Source organism: Trachemys scripta, chromosome 8 (assembly GCF_013100865.1).
Source record: "Trachemys scripta elegans isolate TJP31775 chromosome 8, CAS_Tse_1.0, whole genome shotgun sequence".
Classification (NCBI taxonomy): Eukaryota; Metazoa; Chordata; order Testudines; family Emydidae; genus Trachemys; species Trachemys scripta.
This window is the reverse complement of record NC_048305.1, coordinates 15119438-15142996: the sequence shown is the minus strand read 5'-3', so window position 1 is coordinate 15142996 and position 23559 is coordinate 15119438. Positions and strand designations below refer to the sequence as shown.

The following is a 23559-nucleotide window of genomic DNA, read 5'->3' as shown; positions in this document are numbered from 1 at the left end:
CCCGCAAGTGTAAGGTCTGTTCAGGTTTCAAAGCAGGTCTCAAAAACTTAGGGAGGACGGAGACTAAAACTATTGTTGATGCCGTGTTCTCCGAGAACTGAGGGCTCCGAGTCTCCTTCCTGTACATTGGCTTTGGCTGCTCAGAGAGACCCGATGACCATTCCTGCTGTGGTAAGCAAAGACCCGGGGAGAGAGGGTGCCTTCAGAGTCATCCAGACTGCCAAAAAAGAAGAGACCCTATAGTCTAGAATGAGAATCCAAGAGAAGGGGAAAGCCACCCTCTTAGACTGGGTTTAAGGAGACCTTGTGTCCTGGCATAGGTATTGCAGAGGCTTCTACTTCCTCTAGTACCAAGACCCCAGCATGAGCTAAGAAGATCATGCCAGGTTCTGAGAAGCCATCTGGTAAACAACCCTGAGCAGCATTGACACCAATACTGGACTCAGTGTCTCCGAAGCACAAGGACTCTTCTATGAACAAGGCTAAATTGTCTTCAGACCATGGGTGGAGAGTACATGGCCAGACTGCCCCTCAGTACTATCTAGGCTTCCTGGTATCATTCAGGTATCATCATCCTTTTCCCACAAGACCTTTGGATCCTGAAGAACCTGAGTTACCTTTGCTGAGTGATACTGAGAGATATTCCTCCCTAGTACTGAATTGCCTTCTGGAGTTAAGTTACCCTCCTGGATCCAGGAGATTGGTTTGTCTCTCTTTACCTGCCGGACACTTATTTTCATATAGGCATGCACCCATCTCACAGATGTTTCCTACATTTTGTAGTTGTCAGGGACCACTACCAGCATTGTGTCCAACCCTTTGGCCTCTCCACTGCCCTAAGAGTTTGTATTAAAGTCTTCTAGGTCATCGCAGCCCAATTCCCAATGTAGTTTCAAACAGAACTACATCAACACAAACTAGATATATTTTAGAGTATTGCAGCAGGGTCTAGGAGTGCAGCACAATTGTGCACTTTACAAATCATGCCCCTCTTGTGCACTTTGTCAGCACTATATGAAAGGTTCCTCATCTGCTAAATTAACAAATGTAAACAGTGTATCTAGTATGAAGGTATATGCATTAGATTCTGATTCTAATTTTATGTCCTTACTGTGTCAGTGCTATCACTGCCCCTAATTCCAAAGCAAACTTTCTGTCTTTCTATTGCAGCTTCAAAAGCTCCAGGACTCTGCTCTTTTCCAGATACTCAGTGTTTATCTGCCTGAACTTCTTAAATGTGGCCCCAGTCCTACCCCACTGAAGTCAATGGGAGTTTTGCCATTAGTAAACCTATTATGCTTGGCATTTTCACATGGTGGCCTCTTTATTCAGGGCCAGAATATAACTTCTATGTCTGTTTGGATTGTCTCTGAAAAAAAAAAAGAGAGAGAGAGAGAGAGCATTCTTCCAAGAGTCAAGTAGATCTTTCAGACTTAAAAATAGTTTGGTTAATTCCATTTCTTATTTGCATTATTTTGCATGAAAACAATTTTATCCCCCCAAAGAACCCAGCAAAAAATTCCACTCTATACTCCTGCTCTTCTGTAGCTTTCCCAGAAGCTAGTTAATTTGTTTACTGTGCCTTGCAAGTCCAAGTTCCTTTTATAAATTAACTTGTAGCTGCCCCTCTGCTTGGCTGCTCTCCACCTTCTCCCTTGGCTCAAAATGAATGATACCAAGACTGTCTTTGAAACAAGTCAGGAATGTGAGGCTTTTTGTTCAAACAGCAGCATCACCAGTGAAATCTTTCTCCCCCTGCCAGCTGGAATTGTGCATCATTGGGGATTGTAGATTAAAATTCTGGTGAGTTCTTCCTTTTTGAAAAAAAAAAAATCATCTGTAACTTTGCTTGGGTTTGGATACAATTTGAATCTCTTTGGAAAGTGGGTCAGCATTATGGAGCTTGGCACTGAAGCTTTCGAAGAATTTGGTTTCTTTTTATTTTGGTAACTAATTAAAACCACTGCGATCATCAGGTTTAAGTGCAGTTTTAAAAGGGAAATACCGAATCAGGTCACTGGATGGGCCCTCTCTGACTCTACCAAGCTTTAATACCTTCTGTGAATACATCCAAGAGGTTCTGTGCTGAGGTGGGTTAGCTGTGTGAATATCTATGTTATGTTTAAGAGCTCCAAATGTCTTTAGCCAGTTTGCTTTATCTGCTTAAGTGAACTGTTTGCAAAGATGTTGCTCATTATACATGCATCATAAATAATAAGAGTGTTGTGTAAATGTCAGGTGCTCCATATTTGGTCCTATAAACATAGGGTGGTTTTTAAACAATTGGCAGAGTTGCACTCATGTACAGAACATTTATTATACGTGAACTCTTAGTGGCTACTGCTGCTTTTTCCATTGCATTGAAGTGTTTGTAAGGGAGTTCTTAGGCTCCCAAGGCTGAAAGTATTTGCCTGTCTTTATGATGTATATCTTGCTACTGACAGCACAATCTGTGAAGACAGATGGAGTCTCTAGCAGCATTTCATTTTGGTGGTCCCTCTGCTATCAGTTAAGAGAGATTTCACAGGATGTATAGTTTTGAGCTAGAGGATGAGTGGCATGAAAGCTTCACTGAAGCAATGGGGAGCTTTTATTACACCCATCGAACAAGGCATCAACTAGTACTTGCTTCTCAATGAGTCTTTGTGGAGATCTTTCAAAAAGCAACTGACCAGTGTTTTCTCTTGGACAGTACACTGCCTCTTGTTTGTGTTGTGTAATTGCTTTAGAAATGGTTTACTCAACATGTATTTCAAGCCTGTGAGCAAAGTCAGCCCATAATTCTTTAGGATGGGTAGCTTTATTTATTTATTTAAAGTGAAGTTAGTGCAGGTGAAAAGTGCTAGATTGGCCGGGGTCCTCTGTTTAGCCTCAGAATAGATAAAGCACAGGGAATGACAGCAGCTGCTGGTGCACCTTAACCATATCCTAGAGGGACCTAGAGGGATTGCCACTGCATGAGTGAACAGTTCAGTCTTCATGGCTCAGTGTCAATTTGGGAAAACTGTCTGTGTAATTTGTGAATTCTGTGTGAGATTATAAACTCTCTATATGTGTCTTTGCCAAGCTGCAAACTCCATTTTGCCTTCTTAGTGTCCCTTTGCCTCCATGGTGGACTGCCTCTGGGGGGAGGGATAGCTCAGTGGTTTGAGCATTGGCCTGCTAAACCCAGAGTTATGAGCTCAATCCTTGAGGGGGCCACTTAGGGATCTGGGGCAAAATCAGTACTTGGCCCTGCTAGTGAAGGCAGGCAGCTGGACTCGATGACCTGTCAAGGTCCCTTCCAGTTCTAGGAGATAGGATATCTCCATACCTTTAAATTCAAAAGGTGGATGGCAGAGGGCTAATGTTAATTTATGTGCCTGCCATACCTCTGAAATGTAATAGTTCTAGACAAAAGACTGGCTGCCAACCAGGAGAAATGGTTTAGCAGGGTAGAGGTCACCTAACAATGAAGTCACCTGGGAAGATTCTGTGGTCACCTGCTCATGCTGCCCAGGGAGTCACCTGACAGAAGAGACTGGATGTTTATAACGGGCAGAAGTAGCCTTTGCTCTTTCAAGGGAAGCTAGAAAGGGAAAATATGTGTAGAGTTTATTTTTTGTATGGATATTGCATGTGTGATTAAGTAAAGAGCAACTGCATTGTAGAACTCTGGGCAAAGTGTCTGTGTATTATATGCTACAGCCACAACGTGCCTCCTGAGAGAGTTAAACTGTAACCCAGAAGGCTCACACCTTCAGTGAGATTCGGGGAGAAGGTGTGTTTAAGCTACTGGGGTATCCTGGGGATCAGTGCTCCTTCTGGAGGCCTAGGCCGGTGGGTTGAGGGGCTCTTTGAAGAAGAAACAAAACAGAGTTGGTGCCCCAGTAATGTGCCAGAGAGGCCAAGGGATGTAATGGTGTGCAACCTGCTGAGACCCAGGGAAGTTTAAAATGCCAGGGGAAACCAGAGATGGGATTTCCCTCACAGCAATGTGGTGGGCAGCCATCAGAGGAGCCTGACCATATCTGACACATCGCTCACTCGATGGTGCCTCTGCTGAGCTTAGCATCATGTTGTTAATTAACACCTATTTTGATGGTGGCTTTTTGTGATGGATGCTAATATGCAAACGTTGACTCATTACTGACCTGTGTTGGATTCAAACCAGTGGCCTAAAGGAGATAGTCTTGTTATCGTAGGGTTAGTCCCCGAAGAGTAATCTAGTTCCTTCGAGTTTTATTTATTTTGAATGTAAAAAAACATATCCAGTTCTGACGCTGAAGTACAGTGTTGCTACGAGTGGTTGAGTATGGCGTTGTAAGAGGTACCATGAAAAATTATCAGTTGTGCGTGTTCCTTTTGGATGACTAGATGCAGGGCCGGCTCCAGGCACAAGCCTAGCAAGCAGGTGCCTGCGGCGGCCAATGAAGAGGGGGGCGGCACGTCCGGCCGTTCGGTGGCGGGGCCGTCACTCCCTCTCGGAGCGAAGGACCTGCCGCTGAATTGCCACCGTGGAATGAAGCGGCGGTAGAGCTGTCGCCGCTTGCGATCGCGGCTTTTTTTTTATTATTATTATTTTCTGCTTGGGGCAGCAAAAACGCTAGATGGAAATTATGTAGGGACAACTTATTCTGTTTTATGCTCCAGCTGTCTCCTGTCAACCCACCTCCTTTCTTCTCTTTTTAATCATATTCTTGTTCTCCCCGTTTATCTCATTCTTGGCTTCTCTCCTTGTGCTATCTTTTCTTTCTTGCTCTGTGTTTTTCTCTGTCTTTGTATCTTCACCTTTTCTCCGTTCCTGGGTTTTACTCCACTATACCTGTTTGCCTGTTTTATTCCTCCATCTCCTCCTCCTCTTCACTTCAGTTACCCTTTGCTTTTCTCCTTCTATCACATTGTTTTCCTCACTTTTTCCTCTGCTCAGTTTGCTTTTCCTCTCCGCTTCCCTTCTCCTCCTCACTCTATCCCCTCCTTTTCTCTAGTTCATTTTTCCTCTTGACTTTTGAGACAATGGCACATTTAAAAAAAAAACTTCATCTTTCCTAGATAAACAGATTTTAAAAACACATACACAACCCCCTCAATGTTAAACCCAATCCCAGCTAACATTAAATCAAGAGTGAATCTGGCCACACTGTGCAATGGCAGGGGAGCTACACAGAGTGATTGGATTAACAGCTGGTGCTAACAAGCTGTACCATGTAGCTGCCTTCCCACAGCATTACCAGCTCCAGAGTTAGCAGCACTCAAGCTTCAATCCATTTCCCAAGATGGGCCAGCTCGCTAGAGCTTAAAGTATTATTGAACTTGAGCTAGAGATTTTTGTATGTGGACTGGAGTCAGGTTAGGGGCAATAATTGAGTTCTACCTTGAGATACACTGCAGTGAAGACAAGCCTAGGCTATAATGTATTATTGACAGTGACCCTAATTTGACTCTTTTCATTAAACACCTGAACCAAAGCCCACTGAAGTCAATGGAAAGAGTACCACTTCAGATGACTTTGGATAGGGTCCTAGAAATAGAAACCCACAAAACACTTAAGAACATGCTTAATATGAGGGATCTTGATAAACTGGAGAATTGGGCTATAGACAGCAAAATGAAATTCAACAAAGACAAATGTAAGGTGCTACACTTAGGGAAGAAAAACCAAATGCACAAATACAGAGTGGGGGAAAGCTGAGTTGGGAGCAGCACTGCTGAGAAGGATCTGGGAGTTGTGGTTGATCACAACCTCAACATGAGTCCACAGTGCGATGCTGTTGCCAAGGCCGGCTCTGGCTTTTTTGCCGCCCCAGGCAAAAAAGCCTCCCGTGCCCCCATCCCCCCCTCCAGCGCAGCAGGGGAGGGCGCCGAGCCCGGCCGTGGGCCGCTCTCCCCGACCAGCCGGAGCGCCACGGAGAGGGTGGAATGCCCGCTGCGGCTCCGCTCTCTGGCGGCCGGAGCGCCGGGGGAGGGCGGCGAGCCCACTGCGGCTCTACTCTCCCCGGAGCCGGAGCGCTGTGCCGCCCCCCTCCAGGTGCCGCCCCAAGCACAAGCTTGGTGGGCTGGTGCCTGGAGCCGGCCCTGGCTGTTGCCCCCCCCCCCAAAAGGCAAATGCAATTTAGGTTGTATTAACAGAGGCATAGCATGCAAGTCACGGGAGGTGATAGTACCACTCTATGCTCTGCATTGGTTAGGCCTCGGCTGGAGCACTGCGTCCAGTTTGGTCACCAGTGTATACAAGGATGTCGAGAAACTGGAAAGGATCCAGAGGTGAGCGACAAAGATGATCAAAGAGATGGGATGTAAACCATATGAGCAAAGGCTGAAGGAACTGGGTATCTTTACTTTGGAAAAGAGATTAACAGGGGATACAATTCGGTCTTCAGATACTTGAAAGGCTGCCATAAAAAAGATGGAGAAAAGTTGTTCTTTTGCCACAGCAGGCAGGACAAGAGGCAATAAGTTCAAACCACAGTTTAGCACTACATATCACACTTGAGCTACACAGAGTGACTGGATTAGCAGCACAGGGTATGTCTACCATTGGAGCTGGAGAGGTAGATTTCAGCTCAGGGAGACATACCTCCGCTAACTCTGATCAAACTAGCATGCTAATATAGAGTGTAGCTGTGGTGGCATGAGTGGCAGGATGGACTGGCTGCCTGACTACATGCCTAGCATCTTGGATGGGTATGTACAGGCCTGCCGACAGGAATTCCGGGCCCCAGGGCCAGGGCGGAAATGATGAACCTGTCACTTCCATGACATCCTGTCACTTGTGGGACTGACCCCATGCCGGCCTGCGGGACCCAGCCCCGCAGCGGTCGCGTGCACCTAGGAGCCCTGTGGCCCACCTGGGCAATTTAAAAGGGCCCATGGCTCCCGGCCGCCACTGCTACGGGAGCGTCACCGGCCAGGGCCCCCAGGCCCTTTTAAGTCACCCGGGCTCCTAGGCATTTGCCCCCTTTGCACCCCACACCCATCAGCGGGCTTGGCTATGTACTTGGAATGGCTAGCCCACAGCACTGCAGCTACACTCTTTTAGGGTGCTAGCTCTACCAAAGCTAGTGTGGGTATGTCTCCTTGAGCTGGATTTTACACCTCCTCTGCCAAGGGCAGACATACCCACAGAGCGATTGGATCAGCAGTTGATGATTGGTGCTAACTTGAGCTCTAGCCTGTTGTTGCATTCCCACTGCATTAGGATCCTTCTAGTAACTGTTCCAATGAAGACTACCCTGAGGAACAGAAATAATGGACATGATCTGTGCAAAAGTATTGGACTCTTCATTTTTCAAAGAGTCTGATGACTGCTGAGTTTTGGTGAATTACTTTTTACCACTACGGATGTCAGCAGTTTCTGGTACCATTAAACATCAATACACTTAGAAATATGACAGGAATCTCTTGAAATCTGCATTAGTTTCCTTTTGTTTATATAGCAATGTCTTTTGGTGTGGCTAATGTAACTAAATATTAATAGAGCAGAATAGGGTTTGAGACATGCAAACCAGATGTACAGTAACTCTTTATGTAAAGCCCAGATACTGACAAAAGACATTCATTTGATTGGGGCTGGTGTGCTAGCCAGGCTTGGATTTACTTACTTAGAAAGAAGAGTGACAGTTATACTGATAAAGGTGATTAATCATTATTCCTTCCTATAAAACAATTCTGTTCAGTTAATCTGAAACCAGCTCCTAACAGATAGTATCTTCGACTAACAAGCATAGCAGGACAAAAAGAAAAGGATTTAGGAGGTATTATAGTTTGGTACATTGAGAATGAGCCTGGTTCTTTTCTCAGGTATGCTGGTGTAAATCAGGAATAACGCCACTGGAGTGCCACCGGCATAAAATTTGTGTAATGTCAGACTGAGACTTATTTCAGTTCTGAACAAACAGCTGATATAGATAAGTGATACCTTAAATGTAGTACCGGATTCAGTTTTATAAAGCTACAATATGCAGGAAGTCATACCAGCTTACAGGCTGCAAACATGCATTTTAAAAGGTTAATAGGGCAAGTACACCTGTAGCCAGAACAATTTGCGCTGTAATCCCACCAGCCCTCACAAACTCCACATCAGACCAGGTCAGTACCTGGTTAAGGATATGTCTACACTGTGATAAAAAAACCCACGGAACCGAATCTTAGAGCCTGGATCAGCTGACTCGGGCTTGCAGGGCTATTAAATTGCAGTGTCTATGTTCGGACTTGGGCTAGATCCTGGCTCTCAGAGCTTGGTCTCCAATTTTGTAACCCCGCAGCCTGACCTTCATGAGCCTAAGTCAACTGACCTAGGCCAACCATGCCGGGGCCTTTCTAGTGCAGTGTAGGCATACCCTAAAAGATCTTCAAGCTACTAGCAGGAAAACATATTAGTGATTTAGAAGGAGGTGCTTTTCCCTTTGAGTCAGTAATGAATTGATGTCCAAGCCTGGTGTTGGGGGAGCTGTCCACTTGCAGGTGAAGTCTTTAATGGTAAAATGGTCTGGATCTCTGCTTTATCCAAAAGACCCCAGGGTACTTTTTGTGTTAGCTGGGATGATAATCCTAGCATCCTGCCAAAATTTCAACTCAAGTAATTACATTCTGCCACCCTACATTTTCTGTTTTCAAATGAATAAGATAGTCTTCACTTTCTGTCCTAAAGAGATGACTAGTTGACTTGTGCTGTTATAACAACTGCTGTATTCAGTGTTGCATGGAATGACCCCATGTACATTTCCTGTTACGCACCAGTTCATGGAAAATATTGGATAAAGTTGCCAAGCATTAGCATGAACCTGGAGCCATTCATGGATCGGGTTCTAAAAAATGGATTAAAATCTAGTTTTCATCTCTTCGGGAGTAATTATTTTATTTTTTAAAATGTCATTCCTGCGCAGTGGAATTCAGAGGCGCTGGAGCACAAAAGTTATGTTTAGAAGCAAGCGTCGCACGTGTTTTCTTTCTATGTAACTCCTTTAAATACATACATTTCACATTCCAGTCAGACATTAACATTTACTTTTAAAAGTTAAGCTACTAGAATTAGAACTCAGGAGTTCTTGGCTCCCACGCCTGTGCTTAAATCAGTGGACTCCCTCTTTCACAGTGACTAATGAAACATACACCGCCCCAGTACTACATGAAACATACCCCGGATATTGCTGATATAACGAGAGAAAGAATGGAATCCCAGGATTTCCCACTTCTTAGAGGTCACATGTAATCTGTGCTCCTTTATGAGAACAATTTGGTTGAAATATGCTGAATGTAAAATTTTCACTCATACCCCATTGATTATATTTAGGGCCAGAGTCTCAACTGATGTCAATATTGCTGATTCAGGTTCAATGGGGTTACACTGGTTTACACCAGTTGAGGATCTAGTACATAGTCTCTAAAGCCAGGGCTGTAACCAGGGTGGGGTGAGCGGGGTAGCTGCCCAGACTGAAAGCCGTGGGGGTGGGGAAATGGGGCAGAGAAATGAAGGGGAAAAACCAGTAGGGAGTGCAAATATACTTGCTCGCCCGGGGTGCTAAAATGCCTAGTTACAGCTCTGTCTAAATCTGTAATCATCATTCTCTATGGCTGTGTTTCAAATGTTTGTTTTTCTCCCCAGGATCATCTACCTACACATGAAATGTGCTAAATACAATAAAATGTGCCGAGTCACAAGCAGGGAGACTTAATCTGAATTCTTTTCCTGGAGGAGCTGGTTGTCCGTAGATATGGCTTCCTATGGGAATGAAATAGAACGATGGAACCTCAAGCAAGCTGGCAGAATTGCAGAACTGTTGGAGCCAGTGGCCTCACCTGATTATGGAAACAGGCTCTCGCCACTTAAATCCATCAGCAGCATAGACCACCTCTTAGACTCTGCTTACAGCTCTTTCTCTGGTGGCTCAAACGTTCCAGATTATCATCCTCCATCATATTATAATGAAAACTATTGTCTGCCCTTAGAGCAATTGCCATATATGGACTCGGAATATGTAAGAGGAATTTATAATCCTAATGCAATAAACTCTGATCCTAAACCCACACATCCGCACAAGTCACTGGAGCTGAGTAGTCATCACAACTCTGACAATACTGGGCTCAGTGGACAATACAGAAGCACTCCTACCCATGGGACTTTATATCAGCCACCATCACCTCTGGCTTTACCCCCTCATCCACCATCACCACCAGCACGACTTCATAGCTATAAAGCTACCAGAAATTTTGAAAATACAAGAGGGAAATCTAATTCTGGAAATCATTTTGACCATAGTGTGCAACTAGCTACTTGTGCTCAGGATATTAGCAATGTCCTTCTCCCCTCTGATTCAGGGACAAACTGGGTATCCAGGTCGAAGAATGAGGGGCTAATGACCGAGGAAAACAAAGAGAGGGATCCATCCCAAGAGGGCACAAAGCAAAACAAGCCTCATGTTTTCATCAGACCCTCGTCTATTATTTTTCAAGAATATTTAAAGTCTGATTCTTTGGCTAAGACCCCAGATCTTTTCTGTACTCAGAATTCAGTCCAAGCTTATAAAATTCCTGAGGAGATGACCTCTAAGTCCTCTCATTCACTGCATACCAACCTCAGTGCTGTTAATGATACACAAGAGAACAAACAGTATCTTTTTGCCTGTGGTGTACACAAACCACCCTGTAGAGAAGCAGGTTTGCAAAGCCGGGTCTCAGAATCCAGCCAACAAAAGGGACAGTTTCCCTGCATACAGTGCCCAGGCTGGACTGAAGAGTATTCAAGCTTGGATCAGGATGTATTGGAGAGTAGTGCAGGCTTAAAATACATGGACAGTTCTCTTCCAAGTGAAGATGTGTTGGAGAAACTGAACAGCTCTGAGGACAAGAATCGGTGCTCTGGCTCCAAAGAAGAAAACAGGAATGATGTTTGGGAACTACTTCCCAATCAACAGATCAAAATGCAGAAATCACCACTGTCCGACTGCTTGGATGGTATAGAAACAGAGCCTACTCACCATGGGGAATTGGATTTTGGAAATAAGCAATTTTCTGATAGTGCTGACCAAACATCTTATTACAGACCAAACGATGACTCCCCATCCCAATTTCTAAATGGACTCCAGAGAGAAACACAAGCTAACAATAGCGGTCCTGACCTTAGCATGAACCCAAAGGAAGAGGACATCCTAAATCCTGTTCATCATAGAAAACACCAACTTGAATTTCAAAAGAAGCTTGAAAGGCAGCCTCAGGATGATTCTGCCAGTGAAAAGATAAACAGGCAGACAACTCCTCTCCTTTATTACCTTTCTGGTGGGAAAAACACCAACATTCTGAGTCACAAAAATCACACTCAGCAAGATGAGGACTCGGGGAGTTTGCCTAAGACCTCTCCAAGGAGCAATCGCCCTGTTTCTGCACAACCTATAGAGATACAAAGAGAAATTAACCAGCTTCAAAAGAACAAACACCATCTTCAGTGCACAGGGGATGATACCATTAATGAGACTGGTGATGTAATTCTGGGGAGCTCTGCTTCATCAGTGGATGAGAGTTTCAAGAATGATTACAGGGAAAAACTTAAAGTTGCTCAAAGAAAGGTCCTGAGAGAAACATCTTTCAAAAGAAAGGATTTACAGATGAGTTTGCCCATAAGGCTGAAGCAGAAACCCTCCAAAAGACCTTCAATTGATCATCTCAGATCGTTGTCCTTATCCAGTGCAAATGAGGATGCTAAATTGATTCATCCTCCCAAGTGTCTGGAAAACAGCAGTAAAGATGAAGAAACAAAGAGGCCACAAGCTGCTCGAATAGGAGGAAGAAAAAGGATAACAGAAGAACAAAAGAAATTGTGCTATTCTGAACCCGAGAAGCTCAATAAACTGGACGATCAGCAAGATCAGGGTGTACCATGGAGGGAAGAAAGCACAGGGGTCAGGTTGGATGAAATTAATGAACAAGATGCAATGGCAGGCAGAAGAAAGATTCTGGAAAACCGAGGGAGTGCGCTTGCCAGTTCCAATCTCTCCAAGACCGAGTTGAAGCAAATCCAGCATACTGCACTTATTGAATACATGGAACGAAAGATTGCACAAAGGCCTGCTAGTGCTCTGCAGAAACCGCCCCTGCAGAAAAGGCCTTCCAATGCTAAGAGGCTTCCTGAGGGCAAGACTTCCAGTGCAGATATTAGCAGAAAGACCCAAAATAATGAGGTAATCTGCCAATTTCTCTCTCCAGAAAGAATTCCAGAACCCTCCCCTGCTTTAATTGCCACAGGGATCTGGACCAGTAGACACAGTGCTAGTTCTTCTGCTACTGAGGCAGTACATTCAAAACCCAAGTCTGCTGCCAGGGAAACAGACAGAAACTGCACCGGCAAATGTGCTTCAGCTGAAAATCTCCTTCCATCAGGGACTTCTGCATCCAGCAAAGATCGAGAACGATCAAAATCATCTCCTTCTCCTGCATGGGTAAGAAATATATTATGAGGTAATTTACAGTTTTGGGCCAGACTGTGAACCCTTTGCTTATACTGGTGAGTAGTTGCTCAGATGAGTAGACCCATTGCTCACCAATGGAAGTAAGGAATTAATAATCTGACCCTTAGTGAGCTATAGCCTGTTCTTGTAACCTGGAAGAAAAAAATGAGGATGCTATGTTTGTTATTCTATAGGAAACATCACAGTTGTTTGCAAACCGTATGTGCATACCTCCCTTGGAGTTTGGTTGGAGGAATAGATTAGAAGAGAGAACATACAATTAATTGTTTGGAGTTCTAAAAGCAATCCTACCAAAATGTTTTAAAATATTATGTTTAATTAATGACAATAATGGTTGTTAATTATTGGCATGCATAGTGCTTTGCAGACAAACTGTAGGTTTTCATTTTTTAATGGAAAACAAATTGCTAATAAGTATGCCTGGAGGTTGAAAACTTAAGTGCATTGCCATAGATAAAAGCTTTTACATGCCAAGTATTACATACTTTTTCAGGGACAAACAAACAGGACAGGTAGAAATTCATCTGAAAACTCCACAAGGATAGATTTCTGGATTTTGAGCCTGATTTGACCATTCGGAGAGGAATTTGGGTGGGCTGCCAAGGAGGTAGGGGGGTAGTCTGCAAACCTGCTATATCCCAAGTATCCATGAGGAAACCAGAAGAAACTTTTTTCTCCCGGGTAAGTCTTTTGAGGGAACACCTTTTAAGTGCTTTTTGGCCTGAAAAGCAAAGCCATATAGAAATCCATGGGTTTCAGTTGACAGAATTAGTGCAAATATTTTATTTGTGTATGTATTTATTTATGTTTGTCTGTCTATTTTGGCTCTTATGAAGTCTTTCTTCCCATACCTGAGTTTCACTTTTGACTTTTTTAATTGAACCCAGATTTTCAAAGTAAAACTCAGCAGAAACCACTGAGCTTTGTCTAGTTATATATTGCAACTGTGCATCCTTCCCAATTTTCTCAAATCTCACACTCGGTCACTTTAAAAAATGGAAAATAGCTAAACAGATACTTTTGGATAGTTACCCTGATGAAATTAGATTTCCTGCTTTTCTCAGGTAGAAGTAATCCATGGACACTGCAGACTGGCACAGGATGAATATGTGTTCATCACTGTTTATTTAGCAATCTGTTTTATAGGACTGAGATTTCTGTTTCCTAGGTTGATGGCTCTCCATTTGGTAGAAGAGAGAGAACCTTTCATGGATCCATCTCTTCTCATAATACAACTTCCCACACACTACTTAGATCTCAAAATTACTCATTCTGGGATAGCAAGAAGGTCTCTAGGCTACTTATGGTACCACAATTAGGAAAATAAAACAGTGGTTCTCATCTGATACCTCAGATACTGTCGTGAAGAGCATGTGATGTAGATATTTACATATATAGAACAAAACTGCTTGGCTACCAACAGTCAGCTCACCACACACCATAGAAGACTACAATGCTGAGTCTTTATGAATGATTCCTTTTGCCCTTGCTCTTGACACAACAGCCTTGAGTTTAAATAATACGATGATGTGGCTTCTGGCAAACTCTAACACTTTAGAAGCCTGCTGGAACAGGTAAAATTGGCCATTTGCTTTATTTCCTACATGCTCAGTGAACATTGACCCAGTGTCAGGGCAGAAATATGCACCTTTCAGTGCCAGAATTTGGAGGACAATGTATGTCAATATTTCTGTAAAAGAAAGATAAGGAAAATAAACAGAGGCAAAGGGGAAAGAGAAGAGAGAGTCTTTTCCCCCATTAGCGTCTTCTAGCTAATGGAACTGCCACTGAGATAAGAAACTCTCACCAAAGATGCCTATTTTCAGAACTGTAGACAAGCAAAGGTAGAGTCAATATTTTGCTCCTGTATTGCTAATATTCACCTGCCATGCTGATAGACAATCTATTTGATCATTCAACCTCATGTTCCCATGGCTGTAGCTTTGAATTTTTCAAACCGTGAGCATGTTAGAGCTTAGCCTTGTGAAGAGTAACCCAGAACAATACCTGTGAAGGCCATGAATGTATGGTATCAGAGGGGTAGCCGTGTTAGTCTGAATCTGTAAAAAGCAACAGAGGGTCCTGTGGCTCCTTAGAGACTAACAGAAGTACTGGGAGCATAAGCTTTCGTGGGTAAGAACCTCACTTCTTCTTGCATCTGAAGAAGTGAGGTTCTTACCCACGAAAGCTTATGCTCCCAGTACTTCTGTTAGTCTCTAAGGTGCCACAGGACCCTCTGTTGCTTTTTACATGAATGTATGGGTTATTTCTGGGTTGGAGGACAGACTAGATTCTCTGATAAGCAGAGGGGATCGATACACAGTTGAGAAAAACCTATAGATAATTAGTCTAGTATGTGCCTAATTGACTGCCTCCTAGCCTGTAAAAACCCATCTATTTTGGATAGTTTAGGGATAATAGAATAAATTTGATTATGATGTATCTGTCTGTAGGATACCACTCACTGTAGTATCTAAGTGCCAGTAATAACCACTATTATACATTGGGATGAGTTGGACAACTCACTAGAAGTCCCTTCCAATCCAAAAGATTCTATGATTCAACAACCATGAAACACATTATTGACTGTCTAGGCTTCATTAGATTGTGGGGCAGGGTTGAACACTGTGTAAAATGTCTCTACTTAGGCATGTAAAATGTACCTTCCTTGAGACTTCTCCTGTCATGGAGAAGTGCTGATAAAATCCCAATTTTGTCTGTAAATCTAGAAGTCTTAACAAACATATTTTTCTAAGGGGGAAAAAAACTGATGCTAACTTGGGAGAGAATGAAAGGAAACAAACACTTAAAATGCTTAGTAAACTGCTACCTGAGCTATTGTTGAGTTTCCACCTTAGTAGGCGTGGGGAGGTGCTGAGTACACAAAAGCAATAAAAATTTGACAATGCTGCTCAAGTTAAGTCTTCTGCATTTTCAGGACCTTCATAGATGTACAACTTTCCCGGCATCATCAATTCAAGGTTGTGAAAACTATCCCACCATCCCCAGGTAAGGCTGTGAGAACTACTCCACCCTCCCCAGATGAACATTGCTTTAGAAATGTTTTCAAACACTAGTGGGCAACTACATTCACTATGTTTCTTTGCAATACAGTAAATTCAATGTGATGTTAATTTTTATGCCCTACAGTGTGGTTGATTCCTAACTGAAATCTGTTGTTTCCTAATTTTTTTGGAAGTACGGGTCCTGCCAATGTTGGACACAAACATGTGCTCGCTAGCAACAACAGTGTTTAAACACAGTTGTTGCTAGCAGGGTTCAAAAACTGTTTCCCTGACAAGCATGCACAAGGATCAGAAAGGTGTTATTAAACCATGCTTTAGCCTAATCCCCAACCAGATAGCCACATGGCTACTAACAAACATGTTTAATCTGTTGTCTTTCTTATGGCTTTATTACAGAATTCTAGTTTAGTTCTCAGGCATAAAATAGAATTTAAAAAAAACCTGGTCATATGGCCCTTGTCTACAATGAGGTGTTTTGTTTTGTTTTGTTTTGTTTTGTTTTTTGTGAACACCTCTCACCATTGCTGTAGAACCAGTGCAGCTCTACTAGGGCTAACAACTGTTGAGAATGTTAGGGTAGCTCAGAGCAGGGTAGGATACTCCTCCTGCTATTTACAGCCATAGAGATGCACCAGTGCTAAAGCAACAGTGGGAGAATTTGTGAAAATCCTGAATGTAGACAGCCACTCTGTTAGACAAGAGCCGGTAAAACCCTGCTCCCATCAGCCATGTTTAGATATAGCTGTTTCTAGCATGGCTTCAGTCCTAGTATGGACAGGGCCTAAGTAGAGAGACTTCTCATTAAGTCACCTGTGAAGTAGTCTGATATATGAATCCATGAACTTCCATAGCCCCTCAGACTGACACTGGTACCATATAATTCACAGCGCTTCAACTGAAACCTAACACATCAACTCGAGGAGGCTCTCCAATACAAATAAAATGCAGTGTTGCATTTTCAGCGAGGAAGCGCTGTCATATTAGGGTGGATATTCCCAAAAGAAATGGAGAGCATCATCATGGCCTTAATAATTGCCAAAGTGGGGGGAAATCTACCTCAAAACTTGTAAATGTAGAGTCTGATCCTGAGAGGTGTGGAGTACCTGCAATTCCCATTTGAAGCCAGTGGGGTTGTAGGCCCTCAGCACTTCTTGGGCCCAAAATGTACAAAATACTATTTAGAGATTTTAATCTTTTATAAAGATCACAGAGGAAATCATGCTTAGTTCAGAGACAAAAGGACTGGAGACATTAAAAGCACTGCTTATTTTCAAAGCATTTCCCTTATACACCTCTGCCCCAACATAACGTGACCCGATATAACACGAATTCGGATATAATGCGGAAAAGCAGTGCTCGGGGTGGGGGGGAGGGGCTGCGCACTCTGGTGGATCAAAGCAAGTTCGATATAACGTGGTTTCACCTATAATGCGGTAAGATTTTTTGGCTCCCGAGGACAGCGTTATGTGGAGGTAGAGGTGTATTAGCTATTCCTCACAACACCTCTGAGGTACAGAAGTGATGTTCTCTCTGTTTTATAAGTGGGGAAGCCAAAGCACAGAGGTGATTAGACTTAGCCAATGCCTCAAAGGGAGTCAGTGGCAGAGAAATCTGGAGTTTGATTCCCTAGCTCTGTGGTCTTCCCTCCGTTCTATACTACCCCTCAGTCTGAGGTTTTTTAGTGGAGGTTGTGAGGGATCACAATGCCTCCCTGCATCACAAAGGTGCTGTGGGGATCAGTTAGTTAATATCTGTACAGCACTTTAGAGATGCAAAGTGCTATGCACATGCCAAATTGTTGTTATTGGCTAATCCCGAGGTCCTAATCCATCTTTCAATCTGTCCTAACCTCGTTATGGGGAGTTTTATCTGAATAAAAACTGAGTGAAAACCAAGTAAGGACCACAGGATTTAGCCCTTTATTATGCATCTGACTGTAGGGAAAAAGACTTCAGAACAGCTGTCTTTATTCTGCTTTCTATTTACCCTTCTTTTATTTAGCCTTTGTGCTGCCTACGTGGCGACAGTTGAAATAATGATATCTTATTTCCAAGCGACGAAGATCCAAAGGGGAGGGACGGGGGTTGCTTTTTTAGAAATGTTGGTTAAAGGCAGCAACTCTGTGCTTTTGCCACCAGGGACTGCTGTAGCAGCGCAGAAAAGGCAGTGTTGCCTGGGAGCCTGCTCTGAAATGCTGAGTCACTTCCAACCTTCACATGATGTCAGTTAGCCAGGCATAATACAGCCATTGCCCCACAGAGCTGCATCTGCCACCTAAAGGCTTTTACCTGAAGAGAGATCACTTCAGGGCCTGCTCCTGAGAGGTGTGGAGCTTTAGTGGGAGTCACAGGGACTCAGCACTTCTCTGGTTCTTCTCAGTGACCCTACAATCCCACAGCCTTAGAATAGGGTTATTTATTCCCCAAATCAGTTTCTTTCCTTTTAGGTAGCTTTAAAAATCATTTTTGCCTCTTTGTGAAACAACAACAACAAAAAGGTGTAAAATGTACAATAAAATATGCATGAAAAGGGCTGGAACTCTTTACAGTAAAAGACTCCATATTGCAAACCACCATAGCTTCGGTTCGTTTCTCACTTGAGTGCATTGCGCCACCATCTGATCTCTGCCAAAAACAGCACCTAAAGGGTAGGCCAGACCTGTCCACAGAAGAACAACATAGAGATCCTGTCAGAATGCTTAAAGCATGGAGTTTATAAATATATTTTAAATAAATATTTACATAGAAAAGCTGCTAGTATTTTAACCCTGTCTCGCTTGCCCAGAAGAATTGGGAGAGGAACAATCCATTCTTGCTTCAACAACAAAAAAAAATGACACCCATTGTTTTGGCCATTCTAAGTAGTGGGGCTGCTTGATACAGGGTAGCCTTCTCAGCAGGCCTTCAGTGGTCTGTCTGAGATTCCTGATTCAGGTGGAGCAGCTTCACGTTAGCAGGTCATTTTTTATGCAACTAGAAGTGTGGGTGAGTCCATGTATGGTCAGAAACATTTCACAGGTGACCTTAATACAGGGCAAGTGAATATGGGAGAGAAGGGAAATCCTGTAGGGACCAATTTTGCTGGCTATTAATGCAGGTGACTCTAAGTTCAGGTTTCATTGTACTACATTTATAGAGGAAGCCATAGCCGCCTACTGTACAATAATCTCTCCCTCTACCTCCCAACCCACCAAGTTCTGCTACTGTGCAACATAATACAGTAGCTGTGTTCTGCTGAACTCTGGTGGCAAATCCAAACCTGTCGGTGAAATTGGTGCAGATTTACTATGTTTGGATATTAATCGCTCCAAAAGATGGGAGCAGAGTATCTTGCAGGCCTCACACATGTGCCTTTACTATTGGTTGGAGAATTCCAATTGTCCCAATGTGTGTATTGTGTTAATGCAACACCAACCCTGCTGGCAAGAAGGATCTCGTTCCCCCAGACAGGAACGGGTTAACTTCAAGGCATTTATCCAGAAGTTACCCAGGTTCTGGTAACCATTCTATTTTGTAATCCCATTTGAAGTTGTTTCTTCCCCATTATTGTTACCTATTACCTACCACTTTCTCCTCGTAATAACTACAGTTGCTGCATTTACCCTGCAGTCCAGGTCTCACTCTGGCATTTTGTCGGTCAGGCCCAAGAAGTCTCTGACATGTCTACAGTGCTTTTCTTAGGGCTTGTCTCCACAGAGACTTAGTGCACAGCAACCCAGGCTGTAAAAATACAGTGCACTAGTCTGCTACATCAAAGTGCATGGTGGAATTTTCAGTGTGTGCCAGCAGGGTCCACATAGCTGTAAATTTACACCCCCAACTTGCTGTGTGCTACATCTCCGTGTAAACACACCCTTAGGTTGTGGACAAAAGGGATGAAGTAATTGTGCCAGCCTGTCATGATGCTGTCTCAATATGAGATCATGCTGAGTCATAATACAACAGCATCACACTGATACAATGCCATGACTCAAACTTGACAATACAACGTCAGGCTGTCACTATTTTGTGGCACACTCTTCAACCCTGATTGACAAAATGATTTTTCCAGCAGTTGAGTATCATTGGTGGGCCTAGACTACAAGTACTGGCTTTAGGTCATGTGAGGTTTGTATTTTACCTGCACTAAATACTTCCATATAATAAATAAAATGCCTCCAAATGGTGGTGTTAGTAATTAGCTAATGTGAAATATGATTTGAAACTTTAGCTTTCTAGCGAAGAATGAAGTCGAGTTGGCAGAGGAAAAAGACTGTGTGAGAGATGAAAAGCAGCGAGTCTGCACAGCCAGAGGAAGAGGAAAGTCTATGGAAGAAATTGGAATTTCAGAAACTGTAAGACTTTCATTGTTGAGCCAAAGCACAGATCAGCTTCATCACATGAAAAGCCTGCACATCTTGCCAGTGCCTGGACTCGAACGTGGTAAAAACAGCTCAGCTGCAAACCATCAAAGTGATCTGCACAGCACCAAGTCTGTATCAGGAAATCTGCCCATACAAACAAATACTGAAGACATTGTGGGGCTCAAGAGATCAGATACAATAGTCCAAAAACTTGAAGGGCTTCCTAGCACAACAAAGCCCTATGGCATTTCCTTAAGTACTGAAAATCTACCCCCATGGTGTGTATCCTCCCTGGGCACATTGCAATCTCCACTACTACATTCAGAGTCTCCTCTTCACTCTGCACTGCCCCTGTCTTCTGTGGAAGAAGACAATGTTTTCTTCAATGACTCCGTCACTAATGGCTTAGAAATAACGTCAAAGCCTTCTTGTCTCTATGGACAAAGTGATACTTTAGTTTCAAGGACAGACATGCCAGAATCTCTCCTGACAGTTGCCTTGGAGGAAAAGCAAAGTAAAGCAGAACAAAAAGCCAGGTAACCTTTCTATTCCTGAATTATTGCTTTGTGTGCATAATTTGACATGTGATCTTCAAAATAATCACAGGTACAAAACCATACCAAGCAGAAAGGCATAGAGATATTGCCTCCTGTCCTATCTCTACAGTCTTCCTCCATTAGGGTTACCATATTTAAACATTTAAAAAAGAGGACACTCCACAGGGCCCCGGTCACGCCCCCGCCCCAACACCGCCCCTTCCCTTCCCCGCCCCAACCCCACTCCATCTCTGCCCCCATTCCAACCCCTTCCCCAAAGTCCCTGCCCCAACTCTGCCCCCTCCTCTGAGCACCCCACATTCCCCCTCCTCTCTCCCGCTCTGATCTTGGTTGGGGGTTGCTAAGTGCTTCCCTGCTCCCCACTCGCCCCGCAGCCCCTATGCCCTTGCCTGCCCTGCTCCTCCTCACCCTGCAACCTTTGCACCCCCCCGCCCCTGCAGCCTCTGTGCCCCCTGCCTGCCCTGCCCCTGCAGCCTCTGCGCCCCCTGCCTGCCCCGCCCCTGCAGCCTCTGCGCCCCCTGCTCCCCACTCGCCCTGCAGCCTCTGCGCCCCCTGCCTGCCCTGCCTCTACACACACACACCCCCCACCGCCTGCCCTGCTCCCCCCGCTCACCCGGCAGAGGGAGAAATGCAGGCTCCACGTGGAATCAAACACAGCCACACTGCTCTGTGGGGAAAGAGGGGGCGGGGGAGGGGGAGGGACTCTGGCTGCTAGAGGCCCTAGTGGCTGCGAGCGGCTTTCAATCAGGCCAGGCATCCAATCAGCCACGCCGCACTCCGCATGAGGGGAAGGGGGAAATCCCGGACATTTCTACTTGATTAGAAATCCCCCCCGGACGGCCATTTAACGCTGAAAAAGCTGGACGTGTCCGGGGAAACCTGGATGGATGGTAACCCTATCCTCCATGCTCCCTCTTCATAAGACTCCATTCAGTTATCACAGATTTTTAGATAGAGGAAAAAATAGTCTCTGTGAAAAAGCCACTGTATATAATAATCTCATTAAGAAATTTGAATGGCCAGAAATCCAGATAGTTTGGCCATTTACACACTTACTAATTTGTGCAATAATGCAACCATGAATTTGGTAATTGCATGTGCAAATATCATGCATACATGAAACAAACACCATAACTGCACAAGCAAACTGGCTACATAAACTACACCGGTTTTGTGTGTTCATCCGTGCACTTAAGTTGTTACAAAATCTGGATTTAAAGGGTACTTTAAAAAGATGGCTGTGGTTATTCTATATAGCAAATGCAGTATGACTAAAAGGATTTATTCCCTATAGTCAGTAGCCTCTGCCATCAAAGCTTCTGTTTGAAGTGCTGCAGCAGAAGCCCAAAACTTTAGGAGGAAACCAGCACAAAAGGAGAAGCTTGACTCCTGAGACTACTGACTGAATGGATTAAATAAAGGTTTCACTTTTATCTCTAAAACGAGTGTTACCCCTCCCCCCAACCTCTCCCCCGCAAAAAGCAGCAGCAACCCACAAAACCTCAGTAGCTGAATATACCAGGGTTGTTGCCTCCTGATCGCCTCCTCGTGGCCAGCAGAGGCTCCACTGGAGCTTACCTCTGTTTCCCTCTTCCGTCCCCTTAAGACTCCCACACAGTCTTTTTTGTGGCTAACACCCTCCTCCCCCCCAGGCTGAGGTTTAGTATATAATAGAGTTCAAAATAATCCTCAAAATAAAGCCCATCTCCCCAACCCAAACATTTATACTCCGCTCTGCCCCTTCTACCACACAGAGCTCTTTTCCTATTATATCCTACTCTGCCCCTCATGAAGTCCTCATTCTTGGCCCTTCTCAGCAGGAGCACAGCCTTCTGGCCCTGGATTCCTTCTTCTGTCAGCATCTCCCCTGTTCTGAGGGAGAAGGCAGCATATATACTGCCTGCTTTCAGAGAGCTCCTCCTAGTTGGCCGGGAGAGAGGGGAGCCCTGCCCCACCTACATCACAGGGCTCCTGGTCCCAGGGCCTTAAAGGGACAGTGTCCTGGGTTTTTCCTCCCATCCAACTATTAATTCCCCATTACTGCTTTGACCATTTCCTGAGTCTTTGTTTCATTGTTTCTGGAACAGGGTTTTCTTGCCCCTTTCAGGTTTAAAGGGCCAGCATGCTCAGCTACACTGAACAATTTCCCCTTTGCCTAATGCCTTCTGCTTCCATATCTGTATTCAGCCTATTTAAAAAGAGAAAAATATTAAACGGTCAGCTGTTATGCCTCTCTTTTAATAAAGAATTAGAATTAGAAAATGAGTGTCGTTTATGAAGAACAGATTGAGGGAGTGGCTACCTAAACTCAGGTGATACTTCCTGGGTTATGCCCGGGGGTGAAAGTAACTTAAAGGACGTACCAGTACGCCGGAGTCCTGAGTGGGGGCGTGGCCTCAACCAGAAGAGGCGGGGCCTTTCAAGATTTAAAGGCCCTGGGGCTCCGGCTGTGGCTGGGAGCCCCAGGGCCTTTAAATCACTCCGGAGCTACCAGCTGCAGAGGCGGCTGGGAGCCCAGGGGCTCAGGGGCAAATTAAAGGGCCCAGGGCTCCAGCCACCGCGGAACTGCGGGCCCTTTAAATCACTGCTGGAGCTCAGGCAGCGCTTTAAGGGGCCCAGAGCTCCCTGCAGTGGCTGGAGCCCTGGGCCCTTTAAATCACCGCCGCGGAAGCCGGTCCAGTCTGGCACAGCATACTGGCTCTTGCTGGTACACCATACCAGACTGGACCGGCTTACTTTCACTGCTGATTATGCCCAAATAAATCTGTTAGTCTTTAAGGTGCCACGAGGACTCCTTGTTGTTTTTGCTGATACAGACTAACACGGCTACCCCTCTGAAACCAGTTTCCTGAGTTAGAGGGCACTTGCTGTAGAAATAAACAGAAGGTACACAGTGAAGTTTCTTCCATTCACAATATTGTAGCTGGGTCACAAAAACTGTTTTGGAGAAAATACTTGGGGGCTGGGGAGAGGTTCCCTTCACTAGAGAGGGCAAAGTCTAATCCTGATTTTCTGAACTCTGGTGAATCAAATCTCTGGATAAGTTCAGTTCCTCAATTACAGGAGCAGATCTCCATTGCCAGTCAGTTGCCTGTGACGTTTAGGAGCTGAGCAAAGCAACAGCACTACAGAGCCTAAGAGGTCGGCAGGAATTTAGCTCCAACCCTGTGGTGTTGGGCACTCAGCTGAACCGC

At 44.4% G+C, this 23559-nt stretch overlaps 1 protein-coding gene across 3 annotated transcripts in view; it reads left to right on the top strand.

The window, feature by feature from the left end:
- SHROOM1 (shroom family member 1) overlaps positions 1-23559 on the top strand; it is a 72567-nt gene that overhangs the window by 42095 nt on the left and 6913 nt on the right. For all 3 annotated transcript variants that reach the window (XM_034779174.1, XM_034779175.1, XM_034779173.1), the window contains 3 exons: positions 9584-12410; positions 15379-15449; positions 19676-20344. In XM_034779174.1, the coding sequence (XP_034635065.1) occupies positions 9693-12410; positions 15379-15449; positions 19676-20344 (3458 nt within the window). In that variant the 5' untranslated portion in view covers positions 9584-9692. The remainder of the gene's footprint in view (positions 1-9583; positions 12411-15378; positions 15450-19675; positions 20345-23559) is intronic.